We start from the raw sequence: 18,147 nt of genomic DNA, 5'->3' as shown, positions 1-18,147 counted from the left end.
GGGTAAAGGTAAGTGTAGGTGAGCTGATTGTGTGTTTTAGGGACAGATTAAATAATAGGGTAGAACTTCTGTCATGGAGTCTGACAGATAGTCAGTAGGGTGGGAACCATACCCAGATGTCATAACACCGTGACATCAAAAGTTTCATTCCTCACTAATATCATTGCTTTTTAAGAATTTTATACATCAGGGTATTTTGATTAGGCAAGAGTGTATACTATATGTTATGCGTTTAGGAAAACGGGTTGAGAACCATAATACCTTTCTGAGCTAGCTGGACAAATCTATCTTGCCTCTTGACTGCCGTACGCTTCTATAATAATTTCCTAAATATTTCATCTGTAATAACCGACGCGTAACAATAGTGATATCAAATACTGGTTTAGACTCTCACGAAAACGACCACAGATACTCCTCCGAGTTGGTTGGTGCTAAGTGAACAAGGCAGTGAAAGAATGAAGGGGTCCGTATACCTAGAATAGAAGAGTCGGATGTTTTATCTATGAATGGTACGGATATATGAGAAATGTACTGCGTTGACTGGTGACGAATGTACAATATCTTATTCAGGTGACATCGTGGAAATTCCCTTCCTTGTCAAGGTATGTCTAGGAGCTGTCCCCGAATTAACAGAGATCATTCCATCTGCGTGGTTGTAGACGAAAGTTATGTTTTTGCAACTATGATGTTGCGCAACGGGGCAGCAATGGTCAGAGAATTGATAGTTGAAGTACTCGAGTAAAGTGCTTGCACATTGTCCGACGAAGCCATGTACGAGGCACAAAGGGGTCGGTAGTGAGTCGTCTCTAGCTCACCCTGTGGTTGAAATATTACCACCTTGAAATTGGCCGTCAGGCAGTTGCTCATGCAAAGCCACTAATGGTTTAAAAGAAATCTTTTCTATGAAAATTTTTCGAACAATTGTGATTGTTAATCGGCCAACGTTGGATTGGTATGAAGTTTTGGATCGAAAAGGCAATTCTAATGCAAGTTATTTAAATACAGATTATGGTTTTATTTTCATCTCTTATCGACGCCCAACAAACAAAAGCTATTCTTTGTTGAAATAAAAATTCATTTATCAGTTTTGTTTATTTATTTTTATGTATTTATTTCCCCGAAAAAAAGATCTATAACAATCTCTTCCAAGTAAATTTGTATTTATTTGAATATAAAGTACTTTTTTTAATAGCAATTTTATCAACTATATGCTAATTTAAAATGTAAATATAATATGTATAAGAAGAAACCCGCGCTTTATGCAATTTAAACATATGGACACAACTAATCTGATTCACTCTCACTTTCCGATTGGAAATCACCAACATCAATATTAAATTTATACTCTTGATCGCAACCCAAATAAGAATCACTCATGAAATATAAAGTATAATCATGACGACCAGGACTGGGTGCCACAAAATCAAGTTTAACTTTGGCCTTTTGTTGTAAAGTAAGACGTTTAATGGAGAGTAAAGAGTTGGTCTTGGAATCACCGATAACAACCCACCAGCCTTCTTCGCGTTTCTGTAAAGAAAGGAAAAGGAATAAGTAAATTATATAAGTCAAAACATGTTTAAGTATGATAATTGAAAATACCTGTGGGAAGAATGGAGCTATAACAGGACCAGTAATTTCGTCTTCTCTTTCCAATTGTACCACGACATTAACCGTTGATCCGGAGTTAATGCGATCTTTATCAACTACCTCAAAGTTCATTTCTATATTTGGATAACGATTACAGAAACGTGCCACATCGGCCATTTGAGCATCACTTAATTGCAAGAGACGAGAACGATCTTCATCTTCCAATTCCATAATATCGAAGACAGTTTCGATTTTCTATAAAACGAGAAACAATTGTTAATGTTATTTAAGGGCGTAAAGAATGTCAAAAATCAATTTACCTTTTCGGTACATCTCTTAATGATTTCAGCATTAAAGTGTGGCAATTGTTTAAGATATGAATCCTTACTCCACATAGCTTGTGTGGCCATTTGTGCTAGCTCCATAGCAGCTACTGCCGGCGAAAGCCAACCATTTGAACTTAGTACATCTACACAGGCTTGTATCAAACGTATGGCTTTTCCCAATATAATTTCGGTATCACCTTGCAGCTCTGGTCCCAACTGCAGGCGACATAAATGAGCTTGCAACAGTAGGTTGGTTTTAATATGAGGATCATTGAATCTAGAAGAGAAATAAGATGTTAGTTAAGAGTCTTTGAAAAGAAATTAGCATTCTTTAACTTACTTGGGAGCCGTATCATTTGGACCGGTTAATTTGTTTGGTAAACGTTGAGATAATGTTCTTAATATGCCTTCTTCATGATGACGCACCACAATATCCTCATATTCCGCTGCTGAGGATATGATTTCCAAAAGACCTCGAACTTTGGTTTTGCTATTCAGTGACAAACTGAAAAGTTCTGCAAATAAGGAAAAGATTTAGTTTTTTTGTTAGCTTTCTATTGCTTGATGAACTCACCTATTGTGGTATAGTTAATATAATAATAGGCTGCAATCATGCCCAAATTAAGAGGCAATGTATCCATATCATCTTCAATACTAATACATTTAGATTGTTCCAAATCTGACAAAGTATTTTCCACCAATTCCGACAAATGATCAGATAAATGACGGTGGGTAACACCTTGTAAATTGTAGTAATTGGGATTTTGGGTTAAACGTCTATAGAGGAAGGTCCAGGTAAGATAATCTACAGCATCCTGTTTATTTTCTATGGTTTTGGTGACAACTTCAGCATTAAAATGATCATGTAGACGATGATCCAGATGACTTTCAATGGGTAAAGGTTCATTAAGGAATTTCTTAAAGAAATCCTTTTTCGAGGACTGACACATTAAAACACATTTAGCATCGGCATCTTCTATGGGTCTATTGGCGCGTCCAATCATTTGTAAAACATCCGTTATGGGATAATCCTCATAGGAATGATTTTTACCATTATAGAATTGTGTATCCATAATAATGACCAAATGAGCCGAGATACTCATGCCCCAGGCTAGATCTTTAGCCACAACAGCCACCTGCACGGCTCCAGAATCAAACAGTTGTTCTACCAAACGATGATCAGAAGCGGTAAGACCTTCATGCAAGTAAGCTACACCCTGTGAAAGGGTTTCCTTTAAAGTTTTGTCCGTCATGCGATCCAAGAAGGGTTTAATGTCTTCCTCTTCAGCATGGAAAAAGCGATTGGGTTGTAAATCCGAAGCCGAATAAGTTAATATATCAATAGCGGTTAGACGAGCTTGTTTGCGGGAAGAGACAAAAACAATGACCGGCTTATGAGGACTGTATTTCAAAATGGCATTGTATACCGGTTTAGACATGGAGGCTATTCTGGTGGCATTGTGTGTTATATTGAAACCTTGTATGTGTAATTCCAAAGGTATTGGCCTAACACTGGGATGGAAATTAAAGGTGGCATTTGTGTTGCAACCCAACCATTGAGCTACATCTCTGGCATCTGCCAGAGAAGAGGATAAAGCTACGATACGTATTTGTTTTTCGATTTGTGAAGAAATATAACGCATTCTGGAGCAAACCACCTCCAAAACAGGACCATCTTCTCCTCCCACCAACTGCAATTCATCCACTATGAATAAATGTATATTTTGTACATTCTTACGCTGTTTCCATCTTCTGGATAAAACATCCCATTTATCAGCTGTGGTTATAATTAGCTGACCCTTGGCCAACAGCTTTAAATCTGTACCCGTTTCACCCGTCAATTTTACCACCTTAAGACCCAAGTTAGCAAATTTAGTATGCCAATCGGCGAATACCAAATCAGCCAAATCTTCCTTTGAAACCAAATAAACACATCTGCCCTCACTCTGTTGGGAGAACAAACGCATTATGGCAAATTCTGCTATGGTCATTTTTCCCGAGCCCGTGGGTGCTCCCACGAAAACATTATCATCACTATTGTAGACGGCATTAAAGACTTGCGTTTGTATGGGATTAAATTGGGGATATTTGTCTTTATAGAATTCTTCAAATTTAGGATTTCTCAAGGCCGAAATGGGTAAAGGTTGTAAATCCAACAATTCAGTGGGAGGCATATTTTTCTCGGGCAATATCAAATGACGGAAAGAAACCGGCAATTGTGTCTCCGAACCAATCCATCTGTCCGATACAATTCTCAAGAAGTATTGAGGAGGTAAAGGTTCAAAAACGGGCACAAAGAATTTTAATTGATGTTCATCTTGACAATATTTCTCCTTGAGTAAAAAGAATTCATGATGTAATATGATTTCCGAGTCAACATCTTCTACCATAATCCAGAAACCTTCCGATTGACCATGAACCTTTTCGTCCCATTGAAAATCTGGTGTTATGGTAAGTTCTACTCTTAAAGTGGAACGTGTTATGGGTTGTATATGTGTGGATAATTCCAATTTGGGGAACTGGTGAACAAACTTATGTATTGTTTTACCCAGTTTAGGGACTCGTATCAATTCTCCTATTTCATGGGGTTCCAAATCGTACAAACGTTCCCAAGGGAAATTTTTCTTCTCCAGCTTTTTGGCAATTTCATCGGGCATCTTTTTGAATTGCCTTAAAGGTGTCATAGATTGCCACATGCGGCGATCAATCATTTTGCACAAAGTCAAACATTTATCGGCCAATTGGGCCCAGCCTCGATGTAAAACTATTTCAAAAATGGCTCTCATTAACCTAGAAGCAGATTGTGTTATGAAAACCATATCGGACATTAAGGCAAAACCTTCCAATTTTAGCTGTGATATATAGGCTTGCAGTAAAACATTCACTTTAGCACTATGCTCCTCCATGGACTCTTTAATGGGTATGGGCACACGTTCCATTAACTTTTGTAATTCCAGCTTTTCTTCTTCCCTAACAGCAATATGTTTAAATTCCGAAGACAAAGAAAACACTCTAAACAATTCAATTTCCGATAGAGTTTGCTTAAGCAATTGATTATAAGTCATCATGGTTTCATGAGTACAATAGTAATGAGAAGCAATACGACCCAAAGCGGTAACTTGGAATTGACCAGATTTACGATCGTATTTTATCAAACCACTGCGATCTAAATGTAAAGCTGCCGTGTGTATTAAATCAGCTCTCCGTTGTTCCAGCAAAGGATCCTCTTTTAAAGCATCATGACCCACACCATACAGCAAAGGGTTCCTTAACATACGTATATAAAGATAAGTATAACCCAGCCAATTGACAGCATCCTTTAGATTCTGTACAGTGCCCAAAACAATCTCAGCATTCAACATATCCGGCAGCTTAGAAACAAACTGTGACTCAATGGGCAATTGTTGGTTAAGCAAAGACAGATAAAACTGCAACTCACTGTGATTGGTAATCAAAATACCCTCACCTTTGGTATCATATTGAGGACGACCAGCACGACCCAACATTTGCAAAACATCCAAGGCAGACAACTCCACCCATCTGCCTTTTTCGGGATTATAAACTTGAGTACCTTTGATTATGACGGTATGAGCCGGCAAGTTAACACCCCAGGCTAAAGTGGCTGTAGAAACCAGAACTTGGATATGACGATCAGCAAAAAGATCTTCCACTAAAGTACGATCCACTCTCGACATACCAGCATGATGTATAGCAAAGCCATAAGGTAAAAGTTCCTTCAATTCTGTATTTTTCACCTGTTCTGCTTCAGTTCTTAATACTTCCATACTGGCAGAACCCTCACGTAGAAAACTGCCTAAGGTATCCTTTTCCAGACACATATCACGTACCGCGCGAGCCGTTTTACCAGTTTCTTTGCGTGAATGTACGAATACTAAAACTTGATTGCGTCCTGCATGTTCCATAGTTTTTTCATAAACAATTTCATTCATAACCTGGAATCTTTTAAGAGCCTTCTTTTCGGTAACACCAATATATTGTTGTTCCAAAGCCACTGGACGGAAACTGTTGTCGAAGTAAAACAGACCTTTATCAGGCTTAACACGCAAAAAGGTGGAAACATCTTGGTAATTGGGCAATGTGGCAGATAGACCTACCAGCCTAACATCTTCCTGTGTAACTTCTATATTACGTATAGTACGTGCCACTAATGCCTCCAAAACAGGACCTCTTTCATCGTGCAACAAATGGATTTCATCAATAATAACCAAACGCACCAAAGAGGTAAAGGTCTTCTCACCTCCCTTACGTGTAATAATATCCCATTTTTCCGGAGTACAAACAATAACTTGAGTAGCAGCTATTTGTTCTCTAGTCAGCTGATGATCTCCCGTCAATTCGGAAACGGTGAGGTTATAACAAGCCAATCTTCTGCCAAAATTACCCACCATTTCTTGTACCAAAGATTTCATGGGCGCCACATAAATTATCTTAAAATCATCGGCATTAATGGTACCATCTTCATTTATATGTTTGCCTATCTCACGCATCATACACAGCAGGGCAACATTAGTTTTACCAGCACCAGTGGGAGCACATAAAAGCATATTTTCATCTGATTCTAAAGCCGAACGCCATAATCTAGATTGTATACGATTCAAGGATTTGAAACCCTCAAAGACGGGCTGCACATATTTGGGCAGTTTATCAATGGGTTGTAGTTCTTCCTTATCCTCAAAGGGAACTTGTTTCAATGCCGGCACATGTACCTCCTCATAACCTTTACGTTGTTTACGGAATGAACCATCAGGCAATTGACATCTTTTGTTGGCCATAAAATGAGAACCTTGGGTAAACGATAATTCATCTAATTCCAAAAGTTGTCTTTGTCCCGGCACTTGACCTGCCATACCCTGACCAGCATCATCTAGTTGTGATTTATCAAGTTTACTAGTACGAGAACTATTACCATAGCCCTCCTCATCTTCTGTCTTGCCGGTATCCAATTGTACCAGGATTTTAGCCAATTTATTATCATTACGCATCTTTTCACGTATACGTTGACGTTCGCTATCAGTCTGTGCTGACGCCAACATTGTACAATATAAAATCATTTGACGATTAAGTTTCAATTGTTTGATAAAATCAAAACAATCATAGCCCAACAAAAGTACCAACTGATTTTCACAATCTCTTTCGTCGGCGGCATCTTTAAGGATGCGCAAGACGTCTGCAGCTTTGCTCTGGGAGACCATAGCATCTTTATAGTATTTGCTAAGACAACGCTGCAGCCAATAGGCATCAATGTCAAGGGGGTGTAAGCCACGTTCTTTTTTAACATTCACCGATTCTTCGGCAAGTAGCTGAAAGTAAATCAAATATTAAATTTAAAATATCTGTTATATTAATAACATAAATGTTATCTTAAGAACAAAAATGTTAATAACAGCAAGCAAATTAACAATTTTTATGCCTTCTGTTAAGGTGCCTAACGATTGCTGTTATTAACATTTATTTTGCGAATTTGTTTTGCATTAACATGTTAAAATTATTTAACATGGCAATGTATTCTGTTAAAACTTAACTACATACTTGCTTTTATTAAACATTCTGTTAAATCTATTTAACAGTTAACATTTCCTTATTTCTAAAAACAAACTTACATTTTCTGCATGCAAAGTATGATCAATGCGCGCTTCTTCGCCTTCTTCCTGGCCATCTTCATCTCTTATCTCACCATACATATCATTGTCACTTTCCTCTTCGGACTCTTCAAATTGTACATTAATACCATAAGTTTCATCAATTTGTTCTTCATTAACATTCGAATTTAAAGCGGTAACTGCATCCGAACCAAAATCAGTAATTTTCTTGCCCAAATTAACAAGTAAAGCAAATCTGCAAGGAAAGCACAAGATTAAAAACTTTATAATTCAAAAACCCCAAACAAACTGCCTACCTTTCATCTGTCACCGAACCCAATAAACTATCAATTTCCCGCTTACGTTCACGATCTTTAAGTTTATCATTTTTGAGAACAGCCAAAATTTCATCAGCTGCACCACATAGAATATCTCTAGGCTGATCGCCCAAAGCCTCTTGTATAAAACTTAATAACACCTCATAAGTTTGACGTGTCTCCTGGGTTTTGGGACGATAAACAATGCCCACCATTTCATCAATACCCTCGGACAAAAGGGTAGCTCCCTTCATGCGTTCAAAATCATATTGAGCTTCATCACGTTTCTGACGTTTAGCCTTACGTTCCTCAGTTTTCTCCGGTTTGGAACGTTGATAGCGATCACCCATACGTGTGCCCTCCAGTTTGCCCACTAAGGACATAACCTCGCCGGTAGCCTCATCGCGCCTTGGACGTTCAATAAGTCTAACATCAGCTTGCAACACCAAATTTGAGTTCTAAAATCAAAGAAAATTTAAAAATATTTGTATTTGTTGTACTTTTTTATACACATTTTCTTATAAACGTTTATTTTTACTTTTTTTGCAGACCACGCTTTGTCAGCAATATATTTGTGTTGCTTTTCTTACTTACCGCTTTATATTCATATTGCAGCTGTCTGGCAGCGGCATCAGCCATGTTTATTTATTATTTTAATATGTAATAAAGTTAATAATTTTATAATATTTTTTTAATAAATTGTGTAAAAATATTTTTTCACTTCTGTGATTTCAGTAAACACGGCCACCGCTTTCTTTTATTTTGTTTTCACTGACATTCCTGTTGGTGTTTTTTTTTGTTGTCAGAGTACAGGGTTGTTAAATGCCTAAGTTGCACTGAGAAAAAAGTTATGGATTAAACTGCAAACAAAATTTTGAAATGTTACAAAAGTCGGAGTAATTTATTCTAGTCGAAGTATTACATAGACCATGCCATAATAAAGTAATTATGTCATGACATAGACTAACAAAGTTTTGAAAAATATCGACTTTTACTGGAAAATAATAAACTTCTGAGTATTAGGGCGGCCACATTTTTATCGAAAAAAAAAGAAATTAAGTTGCTTCAGATGGTGAGATGTCACGAAAAGAATTGTTGACATTATTGTCCTTTTAAATGTATATAAAAGGACAAAGGGGGTTTCGAACATTTAGAATGAGATGAGGTGATGTAGAAATTCTAGAGGAACAATTTTGACGGCCAATGTTATTAAATTTTAAACAAAAACGGAAAAATGAATTATAATAACAACTTTATAAATACAACTCTGTCTTAAATAACCTCATACAGCCCTGTTTATGTGATAAATAAACAACTCTGTTATAAAAACAACAACTCACCACACACTACCCAGAGACCCGCGCCGATTCGACTTTAACCCGATTAAGCCTAGCCGTCGAATAAAATGTCAAAGCCGCTGCTTTTACTTCAAACAAAAAAGTGTTTGTAGCAAACACGATATACAAAAAATATATTGCTGTTTGACAAACCAGATTTTCCTAGGTCGTCAAACATATATAATTTAAATGGGACATCAAACAAAATCAGTTTGAAAGAAAAATTCAGTGATTTTTTGCTCGGGCTACATGTTTTTGCTCCATTTTTGCAAATTCTTCGTTATTTGATCTGTCATTTTACATATATTTACGTAGAACTTGTTCAGTTTGAAAATTGTTGGTTTTTTTTAAATTATAAAATATATGTATATAACTCAGAGACAGTAATTGCAATTACTTTTATTAAAAAAAAATTATTTAAAAATTTGATTTGATTTGTATTTGATTTCTTAAAAAATTACAAATTGCTTTTGTTTTCTATTTTTTATATTTTCCGTAAAAATGAATGAGAACTTTTCCAAATAAAAATCAATAATAAAAAATACAAATAACTTTTAAATCATAAGGCCCTTTGAGGCCAGGCAATGATTTTCGATGTCTTCCGATTTTGATGAAATTTTGCAGCAATGTTATTACTGTTAGATAGTAGGCCAGACTCACAGCGCTATCGGTCCAGAACTAGTCATACTGTGTTTTATTCAAATGTGTGTAACTTCCACCTATTGGTCTAAAGAAGTTCAAATAGCTATTTCTTCAATGTTTCCAAAAAATCTCTTATTTTAATTTTAAAAAAAATATATATATATATATAAAAAAACCTCAAAAACCCATTTTTTCCTTTTTTGCTCATACGAAATCTTAGACGAATTTACTTTAAGGTCTTTATAGTCCCATAATGGAATGCGAGTGGGATATCTTTTTTCAACGTACGCGTAGTAATACCACAAAGTATACAGAGGTGTCACCTTTGACGTTTAAAAAAGTCTAAAATCAGATGTTGTCTAGCTTTTGTGAAACCTGTGCATGAAGAGATATATAAACTACAGCTAAAAAAATAGTGTGAAACTTGTGTTGAATGATATAGAAATAGTTTTTTTCCGCGTAACTCCTCTGTTTACCCTGTGGTAATACTATGGATTTTCTGATAATTTTTGTTGTTAAAAATTATATACAAAATCCCACTTTTTTATCTCTCCGATTCCGTTTTATTTAAAATCTTTGAAACTTTAAAAATTAAGCGTATTTGAGAACTTAGCCAGCTTACAGTAAATTTTAAGACGCCGACGATATTTTTTGTTTCAGCGGCCACCGCCGTTAATATTTGTCAGCGCAGGGCTCTGACGCTCCGTGGCGGAGAAAAATTTGCCATCTGGAGAATTTGGAGAAAATCTTCTTTTAAGTCTCGTTTCTCGTGTCCCGTGGCTGGTGCAAATTTTTGTAAGTGCTTTAAAATTAATAAAAATTTTCATATTAATTGCATAATAAATAAAAATAGATAAAAAGTAAAAAATTTTAAGAAAAATTTATACAAATTCCATGATTTTTAAATTAATTGCAAAATATAATAAATAGTAGAAAGAAAAGCAATTATTAACATGAAAGAAAATTTTTCCACGTTATGTAACCTATAAAATTATAAAGTGCAAATATGAAAAGATATTAAAAAAATTGAAATTTGGCATGAGTCAAGATGAATTAGTGACATTGAAATTGTTTTTGCTATTAAGTTGTTATATTTTAAAAATTTATTAATTTTATTTTTGGAATTTTTTTATATTTCCATTACAGTTTGCCGATTAAAGACAAAAAGAATATAATGTTCTCATCACTCTTAGAAGCTGCCAAGAATTCGCCATTCCGCACTCCTTTCAGCAAGGTGGAATGTGCCACACCAGTCAACGGTGAAGGCCCAGTGCCCGGCCGTCAAATCCAAGCTGCCGCCGCTGCTGCCGGTGAGTCTTGCGAATTTGGCTCAAACAAATACTTTGCCTTGTGCGCCCTCGGTGGTGTCTTGTCCTGTGGTACTACTCACACTTTTGTCGTACCTTTGGATTTGGTCAAGTGCCGTTTGCAAGTCGATGCTGCCAAATACAAGAACTTGTTCCATGGCTTCAAGGTTACCGTAGCTGAGGAGGGTGCTCGTGGTTTGGCCAAGGGTTGGGCTCCTACCTTCTTCGGTTATTCCGCTCAAGTAAGTTGAAGTTACATTATTATTTATCCTTGTTTAATGGTTAAATGCTTGGGAATTATCTAATTGTTGTTTAGGTAAATTAGTTGAAATTGTTATGTCATATGTTTTAGGGCCGACGCCAATTTGTAATCTTTTGTTTTTGTTGGGAAAAATAAATATTGATTTAGCAAATTTTCTAAAAAGAAAATAGGTAAACATTTATAACAATAAAATGTGTATATATGTATGTATATAAATACATATTTATATTATGTGTACATCTGTTTGTTTCCAACTACGCAATTTCAATTTATTTTGGTCTTATTTTTAGTTTAATATAAATATTTTTATATTAAATAATTGATTTATGTTAATTATTATGTAATTTACATAATTTGTTTACTAAATGTGTTTTTTTCTATAGTTTTATTTGAAATCTTAATTAAATTTGAATAGAATCTCCTTTTAATGATTTAAGGGTGTTATATTGTTAATCTCTTTCCTCCCCCTCACTTTAATACAAATTATATTCAAAAATTGTTATGAAGATATATTTAGAAAAGGGAGTAAATATATTCGATGTAATTAAAGATATAAATTTCCATAAAATTTAGAATTTTGTTTAAATTTTACAAGATTTTATTATTAGGGAGTGGTTTTTCAAAGATAATTCCCATACAAATTCCATTTACGATGTTTACAAATGACACTAATATGTGTCTCAGTAAGAATGCTAATGAGAGGCCTTAGCTGCACCGAAAATGCATTCCATTCTGCTGTTGTATCAAGTATAAAGGAGAAAATTCTATGTTAACAATCATAGCTGATATTGGGAATATAATACCCATTACAAACATAAGTAAATTTTGTCCAACTCAAACATTACAAGAAATATACTACATAGAGATCTGCTATTGCACTTCCCATAATCTATTTATTAATAATAATGAGCTTAATAGATGTTATATCACATTCAGAAAATGCATTACAATTTGCTAAGTGTTGTTTTCAATGTGATTCTCAGGAGAATTACTAAAACTAACGAGCTCAGATCCGAATAAATTGGAAATCTTAAATAATTTTATAAAAATTTTAAACTAAAAATATATGTCTGCGTTAAACTAGTTAACACTTTCACGGTCTCAAGTTATAATTTGCAAGATTTTTTAAAAATCTAATACATATAGAGTATGCTGAGGTATTGCAAATAGCTTTAATTGTAATTCAATTATGTAATGCTTAAAGAAAATTGTTTCAAGTTGCAAGTTTTATACAAAAAATTTCAATAGATTTCATATCTTGTAACAAAGTAGATTCATTAAAAAGTTTAAAAATGTGTTTCTACATTATATTTCAAAAGTTTTCAAATTTAATTACAAAAAAAGTACCACAAACACAAAGCAGTTTTAACAAAATCTTGAAAAAGCAAAACATGAAATGAAATACTCTCATAAAAGATAAGTTTTTTTTATCGATTAGCATGTCTGGGTCTTTTGCATAACACTAACAATGACTTTTATAAACTAAATAAAGAATTCTAACAACATTTAAGTAGTAATCAATAATAAAGTCCAAATTTCCTAATCGTATTTTACAAAAAAAAAATACACAAGGAAATGTGATAACAATAATACGTCAATTCTTAATAAAAAGTGCTAAATGTATGAAAATTTTGGATTGTTTTGTGGTATCAATAAAAAATTTTCCAACTCTTAATACATTCCTAAAGTGTTAAGGCGTTAATTGGCATAGAAAATTCTTTTCACAGCTGTTTTATTAATTGTAAATTAACTATTTATGCAAATAGAAATTTTTTGTCATTCATGTTTTAACAATGTGATCTAATATATTATAATTCTTATCTAAATTATATCACATTATCTTATCAATTTAACGCAACGTAAAACTGGAAAATAAAAATTGTGTTTGTTAGTCATTAATTTATTAAATGCTTAGTTAAGGGCCTTGATTAAGTCAGGTGGTTCTTGGTTAAAAAGCTTTTTAACATAGAAATAGTGTTTGTCCCTAAGATATTCCCAATAAAATTAACAACAATTTCCCTTGTACAAAAGTATTTCAGGTTTTAATTGCTCTATTAATCTTAATTTCTCTCGTCCTATAGGGTCTCTGCAAATTCGGTTTCTACGAAGTCTTCAAAGTATACTACTCTGATCTTTTGGGTGAAGAAAATGCCTACTTGTACCGTACCTACTTGTATTTGGCTGCCTCTGCTTCAGCTGAATTCTTTGCTGATATTGCTTTGGCTCCCTTCGAAGCTGCCAAGGTTAAGATCCAAACCACACCTGGCTTTGCTAACACTATGCGTGAAGCTATGCCAAGAATCGCCAAGGAAGAAGGTATTGCCGGTTTCTACAAGGGTTTGGTGCCATTGTGGATGAGACAAATCCCCTACACCATGATGAAGTTCGCTTGCTTCGAAAAGACCGTGGAATTGTTGTACAAGTAAGTTTGTAACTCATTTTCACTAACAAATTTGCCTTCATATTAATTTTTGTTTTCTTATTTCTCTTTAGACACGTTGTTCCCAAGCCACGTGCTGAATGCTCCAAGGGTGAACAATTGGTTGTCACCTTTGCTGCTGGTTATATTGCCGGTGTCTTCTGTGCTGTTGTTTCTCACCCAGCTGATGTTGTTGTTTCCAAATTGAATCAAGCCAAGGGCTCTACTGCCATTCAAGTCGCCAAATCCTTGGGCTTCATGGGTATGTGGAACGGTTTGATGCCACGTATCATTATGATCGGTACATTGACTGCCTTGCAATGGTTCATCTATGATGGTGTCAAGGTTGCTTTGGCTTTGCCCCGTCCCCCACCACCAGAGATGCCCGCTTCCCTCAAGGCCAAGCTCGAGAAGAGCCAATAAGCAGCATTATTATTAGCAGCAGTAAACTAATAACTTACTACTAATATTATCTCCCAAAACTCATCGTTAAATAAGCTCTTTTAATTAAGTTCATTAGATACACAAGAAAACAAACAAATTAATACAAAAACAAAACAAAAACCCAAGTTAAACAAATTTAAATTATTATCTAAACTAATAAAACATAAACGCAATTCTAGTTGCAAGACAATTACAGGCCGCGAGACAACAAAAACAACAACATCTAACACTTTTCTTTATTAACCGGCTTAATGAAAACAAAACAACAAATTTGCATTAACACTTTTAAAAACTCTACAACAGTCAATAAAGGACACACTGGTCCTAACTTAGGGGCATTAGAGTAGAAATAATAATAATTTTTCAGTTAGTTAAGGCATTTATTTCTATTTGATGAAAGTGAACATTTTTCATTCCATTCAAAACTATTCTATTAAATGCATTTCTTTAAGCTTTTAAAAGTTTACTTTTTTTCTTAACTTAATTTTTAAGCTGTATTGTTTTTAACAACTCCCCCCAGAAAAAAGAACTTCATCCCAGCTTAATAGCCCTCCCCCATTAACTAACTGTTCTTCTATACTCAAAACATTTTGTTACCAACACAATTACATTATCAGGAATTGTTGTTGTTGTTTGCTAATGCAATTTATTGTTTGTTAAATTTTATTTTTTAGTGTCATTGTTGATATTAGTTTGTATTTAAATGTGATTATACTTTTTTTGTAATTCATTTTATGTGAATTATTATAAGTTTATGTAAACTAGCCCCGGACCCTAAACTAAACAGTATCGATAAAACAAAGATTTAAATAAAATGTCAGAGCCGGTGAAATATATGAAAACTATACATGAAATGTGTTTTTATTGAATTTGTTAAAAATTGGTTGGTTTGTTGCTACGTATTTTGATTGGAAAGAAAAAGCTTTCAAAATTAACATAAATTCCATATAACTGTTGGGACAACTTTAAACTGTAGTATTAAAAGAAAAAGCTCTCTCCTGTTCTGGCGGGTGGTTATATTGTAAATCGATTTGATAGAAAAAGCTTTCAAAACACAGCGTATTTGACATACAAATTCGAACAATTTTGCTTTCTAATCGAGTTACAGATTAACCAACCCTGCATTTCAACTCGAATCGACAATTTCTCAGTTTGATAATTTTGATATTCTGCATTTTGATTATAAGCTCCGTCGTAGTTTTTACGATTCCATTTTTTTGTTCGTTCAAGAAAATCGGAAGATTCACATTTTGGCTAAAATAAACTTTCAGAAACTTTCACTAAATTTCAACACTGCAGCGTAATACAAGTAAGAATCATCATGTTGCATCAAATGGCGGTCACTGAGGCCAATAATCACTACAGACGCAACAGAGTCCTAAATGAACGATCTGGAATTGTGAGAGACAATTACTCAGGCATTCTAGAACCATCATGGCAAAATTAAGATCTGGCTGGCACAGTTTCCTCAACTGCTACCGTGAACGAATCGTTTCAGGCACTTTAAATCGTTGCCCTGCTTGTCATCAAAGTTCTCATGACACGGTGCATTTATTCAATTGTCTCGCTAGGTCTACAAATTTGCCCCGCATAGACCACCCACCGACACAAACTCAAATAATTAAGTTTTATTATTCTAATTTCAAAAAACAACTATCGGCCACAGTCGTCTGTTACTACAACAACTAAGAATGTATAGTTGGATATGGCCGATCATATGAAACCCTACACCAGTAAGTATGTTAAAAATGTGAATTATTTTTCTAATAATAAAGCATTTTACTTGTTGCCAAAAAAGTGATTTTCTGACAGAGGGGTTATATGGGGGCAAAGGTAAATATGGTCCTATTTGCAGTGTCAATAGCGTTTAATAGTGAATGGCAGAGCTTATTATATAGGAAGCCGGGAACCTTCAAACGCTAAGTAAATCTTGAGTTTTCGATGGTACTCCACCAGGGTATAAACTGTTGAGTTTTAATGGTCTCCACCAGGGTATAAACGGTTTGAGTGTTTTATGGTCTCCACCAGTCAAAACATAACCTCACTTCGAGGTAAAACGACAGCATGATGCTGATGCAGACAATGTATAATTGCACAGTTACACTAAGTAGTGCATCACACAAGTGCAAGTGAGATGAAACTCCGTCGAAAGCCAGACAACAAACACAAACCTGACCGTCCTTAAAAAATTAATGGCGATGACGCGAGAGTTGTTCTCTAACTCAGACCCGAAATGCGAATGTCAAGTACATAGCATAATTATAACCTCAAAAGCTCTATTCTTAGGGTACAGGATTAGGCGAAATAATGGACGGATTTCATCAATAGGCTTCGTCTTTGGGCCAAAGGAAAAGTATGTGTCCAATTTCATCAAATTATCTTGAAAAGTACGAACTATAGCGTGCGCACAAGGTTTACATGGATAAACTGACGGACATAGCTTAATAAATTCCGAGCCGATTGGTATACTTTAAGGTGGGTGTAGGACGAAAATTTCTGGGTGTTATAAACATCAGCACAAACCCATAATTCCCCACTATAGTGTTGAAACTGTTGAAACAACTATTCGACATTTCCACTTCCACAACTTTTATTATACCCGTTAATAAAACAACCTTTTGATAAAACAGCAAACCCTAACAGCTGTTTTTGATTGTTGTGTGGTGAGTTTCTGTAAAAACGTAAACAAATGAAACAAAAACAAATTACTAGACATATTTATTTTGTGCTAAGAAAAATTTATGTATTTTAATAATGTTTTGTAGCCAGTGCAAGTGTTCTTGGTGTACACCATCTACCCCAATAATAATCCCGGTTTCATTAGAATCAAGTATTTTTAAAACGGCCATATATAATGTGCAATTCATTCTATATTCCATGAATGGTTGAAAGAGTCACGGAATCCATCGGAGATCAACCTAAAAAATGAAAAAAGGGTGGCTTTAACTTCCTGTTCCGTTCATATGGGACAAGATTCGAGCCTCATCGTATCAGTTCGCCAGATACCTCATTTGTGTATATTGCAGGTTCCTGGTACCCAACACAGCCTTATTGTAAACGGTCTCATAATAATACTTAGATATTTTCTTCATTCTACGACCATGCAAAAATACAGCTATGACATATTAATGCTTTAAGTGCAGCATGACTATCAACCTAAAATCTTACCAGAGACCGGCGAACAATGTGATTCCCTATTAGTTCCGTCACTTTCAAGATCGCTAAATCACCACTTGGAAGACACAAACCAGGGACTCAAGGAACATTTTACACCGTTTGTAAAACATTGAAATATTGGTCTAATATCCATAAAAGTATATGCTGGGATCTTATTACAGTCTAAGATTGAGTTTGTTATTGAAAATGGACAATATCGCTATACGATAAACTCATCAGGGAGCCAAGGAACTTTTACACCGAAATATTGGTCTAAAATCCATAAAAGTATAGACTAGGATCTTAGCCAATATTTGCCAAAATATTTTTAGTTGATGGAGTTTATTATTGAGCTTCAATATTCCCAAAACCTTTCTGGGTTGGTTCAAAATTGACCCTACCCCCATATAAGTTCCCCTTCAGAAAAAGATATTAACTCCAATAATTGTAATAAAAATACCAATATAGCAAAGAAATTCCACATAAACAAGGAGTCAACATCGTTTTGTCTAATTTAAGGGATCGGTCCATAATTTAACCTATCCCCGATATAGGTCCACCTCGGGAAATTACTACCACTCATAACTGGCTTAAAAAAATAGCTATAAAATTCGACAACAACTTTTATATGAAACAAAATTTATCTGTTGAATTTTGTAAGGGTCGGTCCACAGTTGACCCTACCTAAAATCTCAAACAGATTATGCCATCCGATTTCCACACTTCCAACTTAAAGTTCTATATATGTTT

General features: G+C 34.8%; 2 protein-coding genes across 2 annotated transcripts; one reads left to right on the top strand and one right to left on the bottom strand.

The window, feature by feature from the left end:
* Positions 1–1,146: 1,146 nt before the first annotated feature.
* Positions 1,147–8,607, bottom strand: LOC119605664 (putative U5 small nuclear ribonucleoprotein 200 kDa helicase). Its single transcript, XM_037958909.1, has 8 exons — positions 8,425–8,607; positions 7,831–8,288; positions 7,535–7,769; positions 2,488–7,234; positions 2,254–2,428; positions 1,908–2,190; positions 1,600–1,842; positions 1,147–1,527 (listed from the first exon to the last, which is right to left on the bottom strand). Exons 1-8 carry the CDS (start codon positions 8,467–8,469, stop codon positions 1,285–1,287), a joined length of 6,429 nt encoding a protein of 2,142 aa, XP_037814837.1. The 5' UTR covers positions 8,470–8,607; the 3' UTR covers positions 1,147–1,284.
* Positions 8,608–10,450: 1,843 nt separating this feature from the next.
* Positions 10,451–15,088, top strand: LOC119605670 (phosphate carrier protein, mitochondrial). The gene is made up of 4 exons (XM_037958919.1): positions 10,451–10,604; positions 10,956–11,358; positions 13,460–13,800; positions 13,872–15,088. Exons 2-4 carry the CDS (start codon positions 10,984–10,986, stop codon positions 14,218–14,220), a joined length of 1,065 nt encoding a protein of 354 aa, XP_037814847.1. The 5' UTR covers positions 10,451–10,604; positions 10,956–10,983; the 3' UTR covers positions 14,221–15,088.
* The last annotated feature ends 3,059 nt before the right edge of the window (positions 15,089–18,147 follow it).

The sequence above is a fragment of the Lucilia sericata genome, unplaced genomic scaffold (assembly GCF_015586225.1).
Source record: "Lucilia sericata isolate MDLA Ls3-8-SP2 unplaced genomic scaffold, ASM1558622v1 Contig000508F_arrow, whole genome shotgun sequence".
Classification (NCBI taxonomy): domain Eukaryota; kingdom Metazoa; phylum Arthropoda; class Insecta; order Diptera; family Calliphoridae; genus Lucilia; species Lucilia sericata.
The sequence above is the reverse complement of the archived record's forward strand: the minus strand, read 5'-3'. Positions and strand labels throughout refer to the sequence as shown.

Bases quoted from the DNA above. Each gene is read 5' to 3' on its own strand.
- LOC119605670 (XM_037958919.1), top strand. From the start codon at position 10,984: ATGTTCTCATCACTCTTAGAAGCTGCCAAGAATTCGCCATTCCGCACT. The intron at 11,359-13,459 runs GTAAGTTGAAGT...CTCGTCCTATAG, and splicing joins TCTTCGGTTATTCCGCTCAA to GGTCTCTGCAAATTCGGTTT. The intron at 13,801-13,871 runs GTAAGTTTGTAA...ATTTCTCTTTAG, and splicing joins ACCGTGGAATTGTTGTACAA to ACACGTTGTTCCCAAGCCAC.
- LOC119605664 (XM_037958909.1), bottom strand. From the start codon at position 8,469: ATGGCTGATGCCGCTGCCAGACAGCTGCAATATGAATATAAAGCG. The intron at 2,429-2,487 runs GTGAGTTCATCA...CCTTATTTGCAG, and splicing joins TATTAACTATACCACAATAG to AACTTTTCAGTTTGTCACTG. The intron at 1,843-1,907 runs GTAAATTGATTT...CTCGTTTTATAG, and splicing joins TTAAGAGATGTACCGAAAAG to AAAATCGAAACTGTCTTCGA.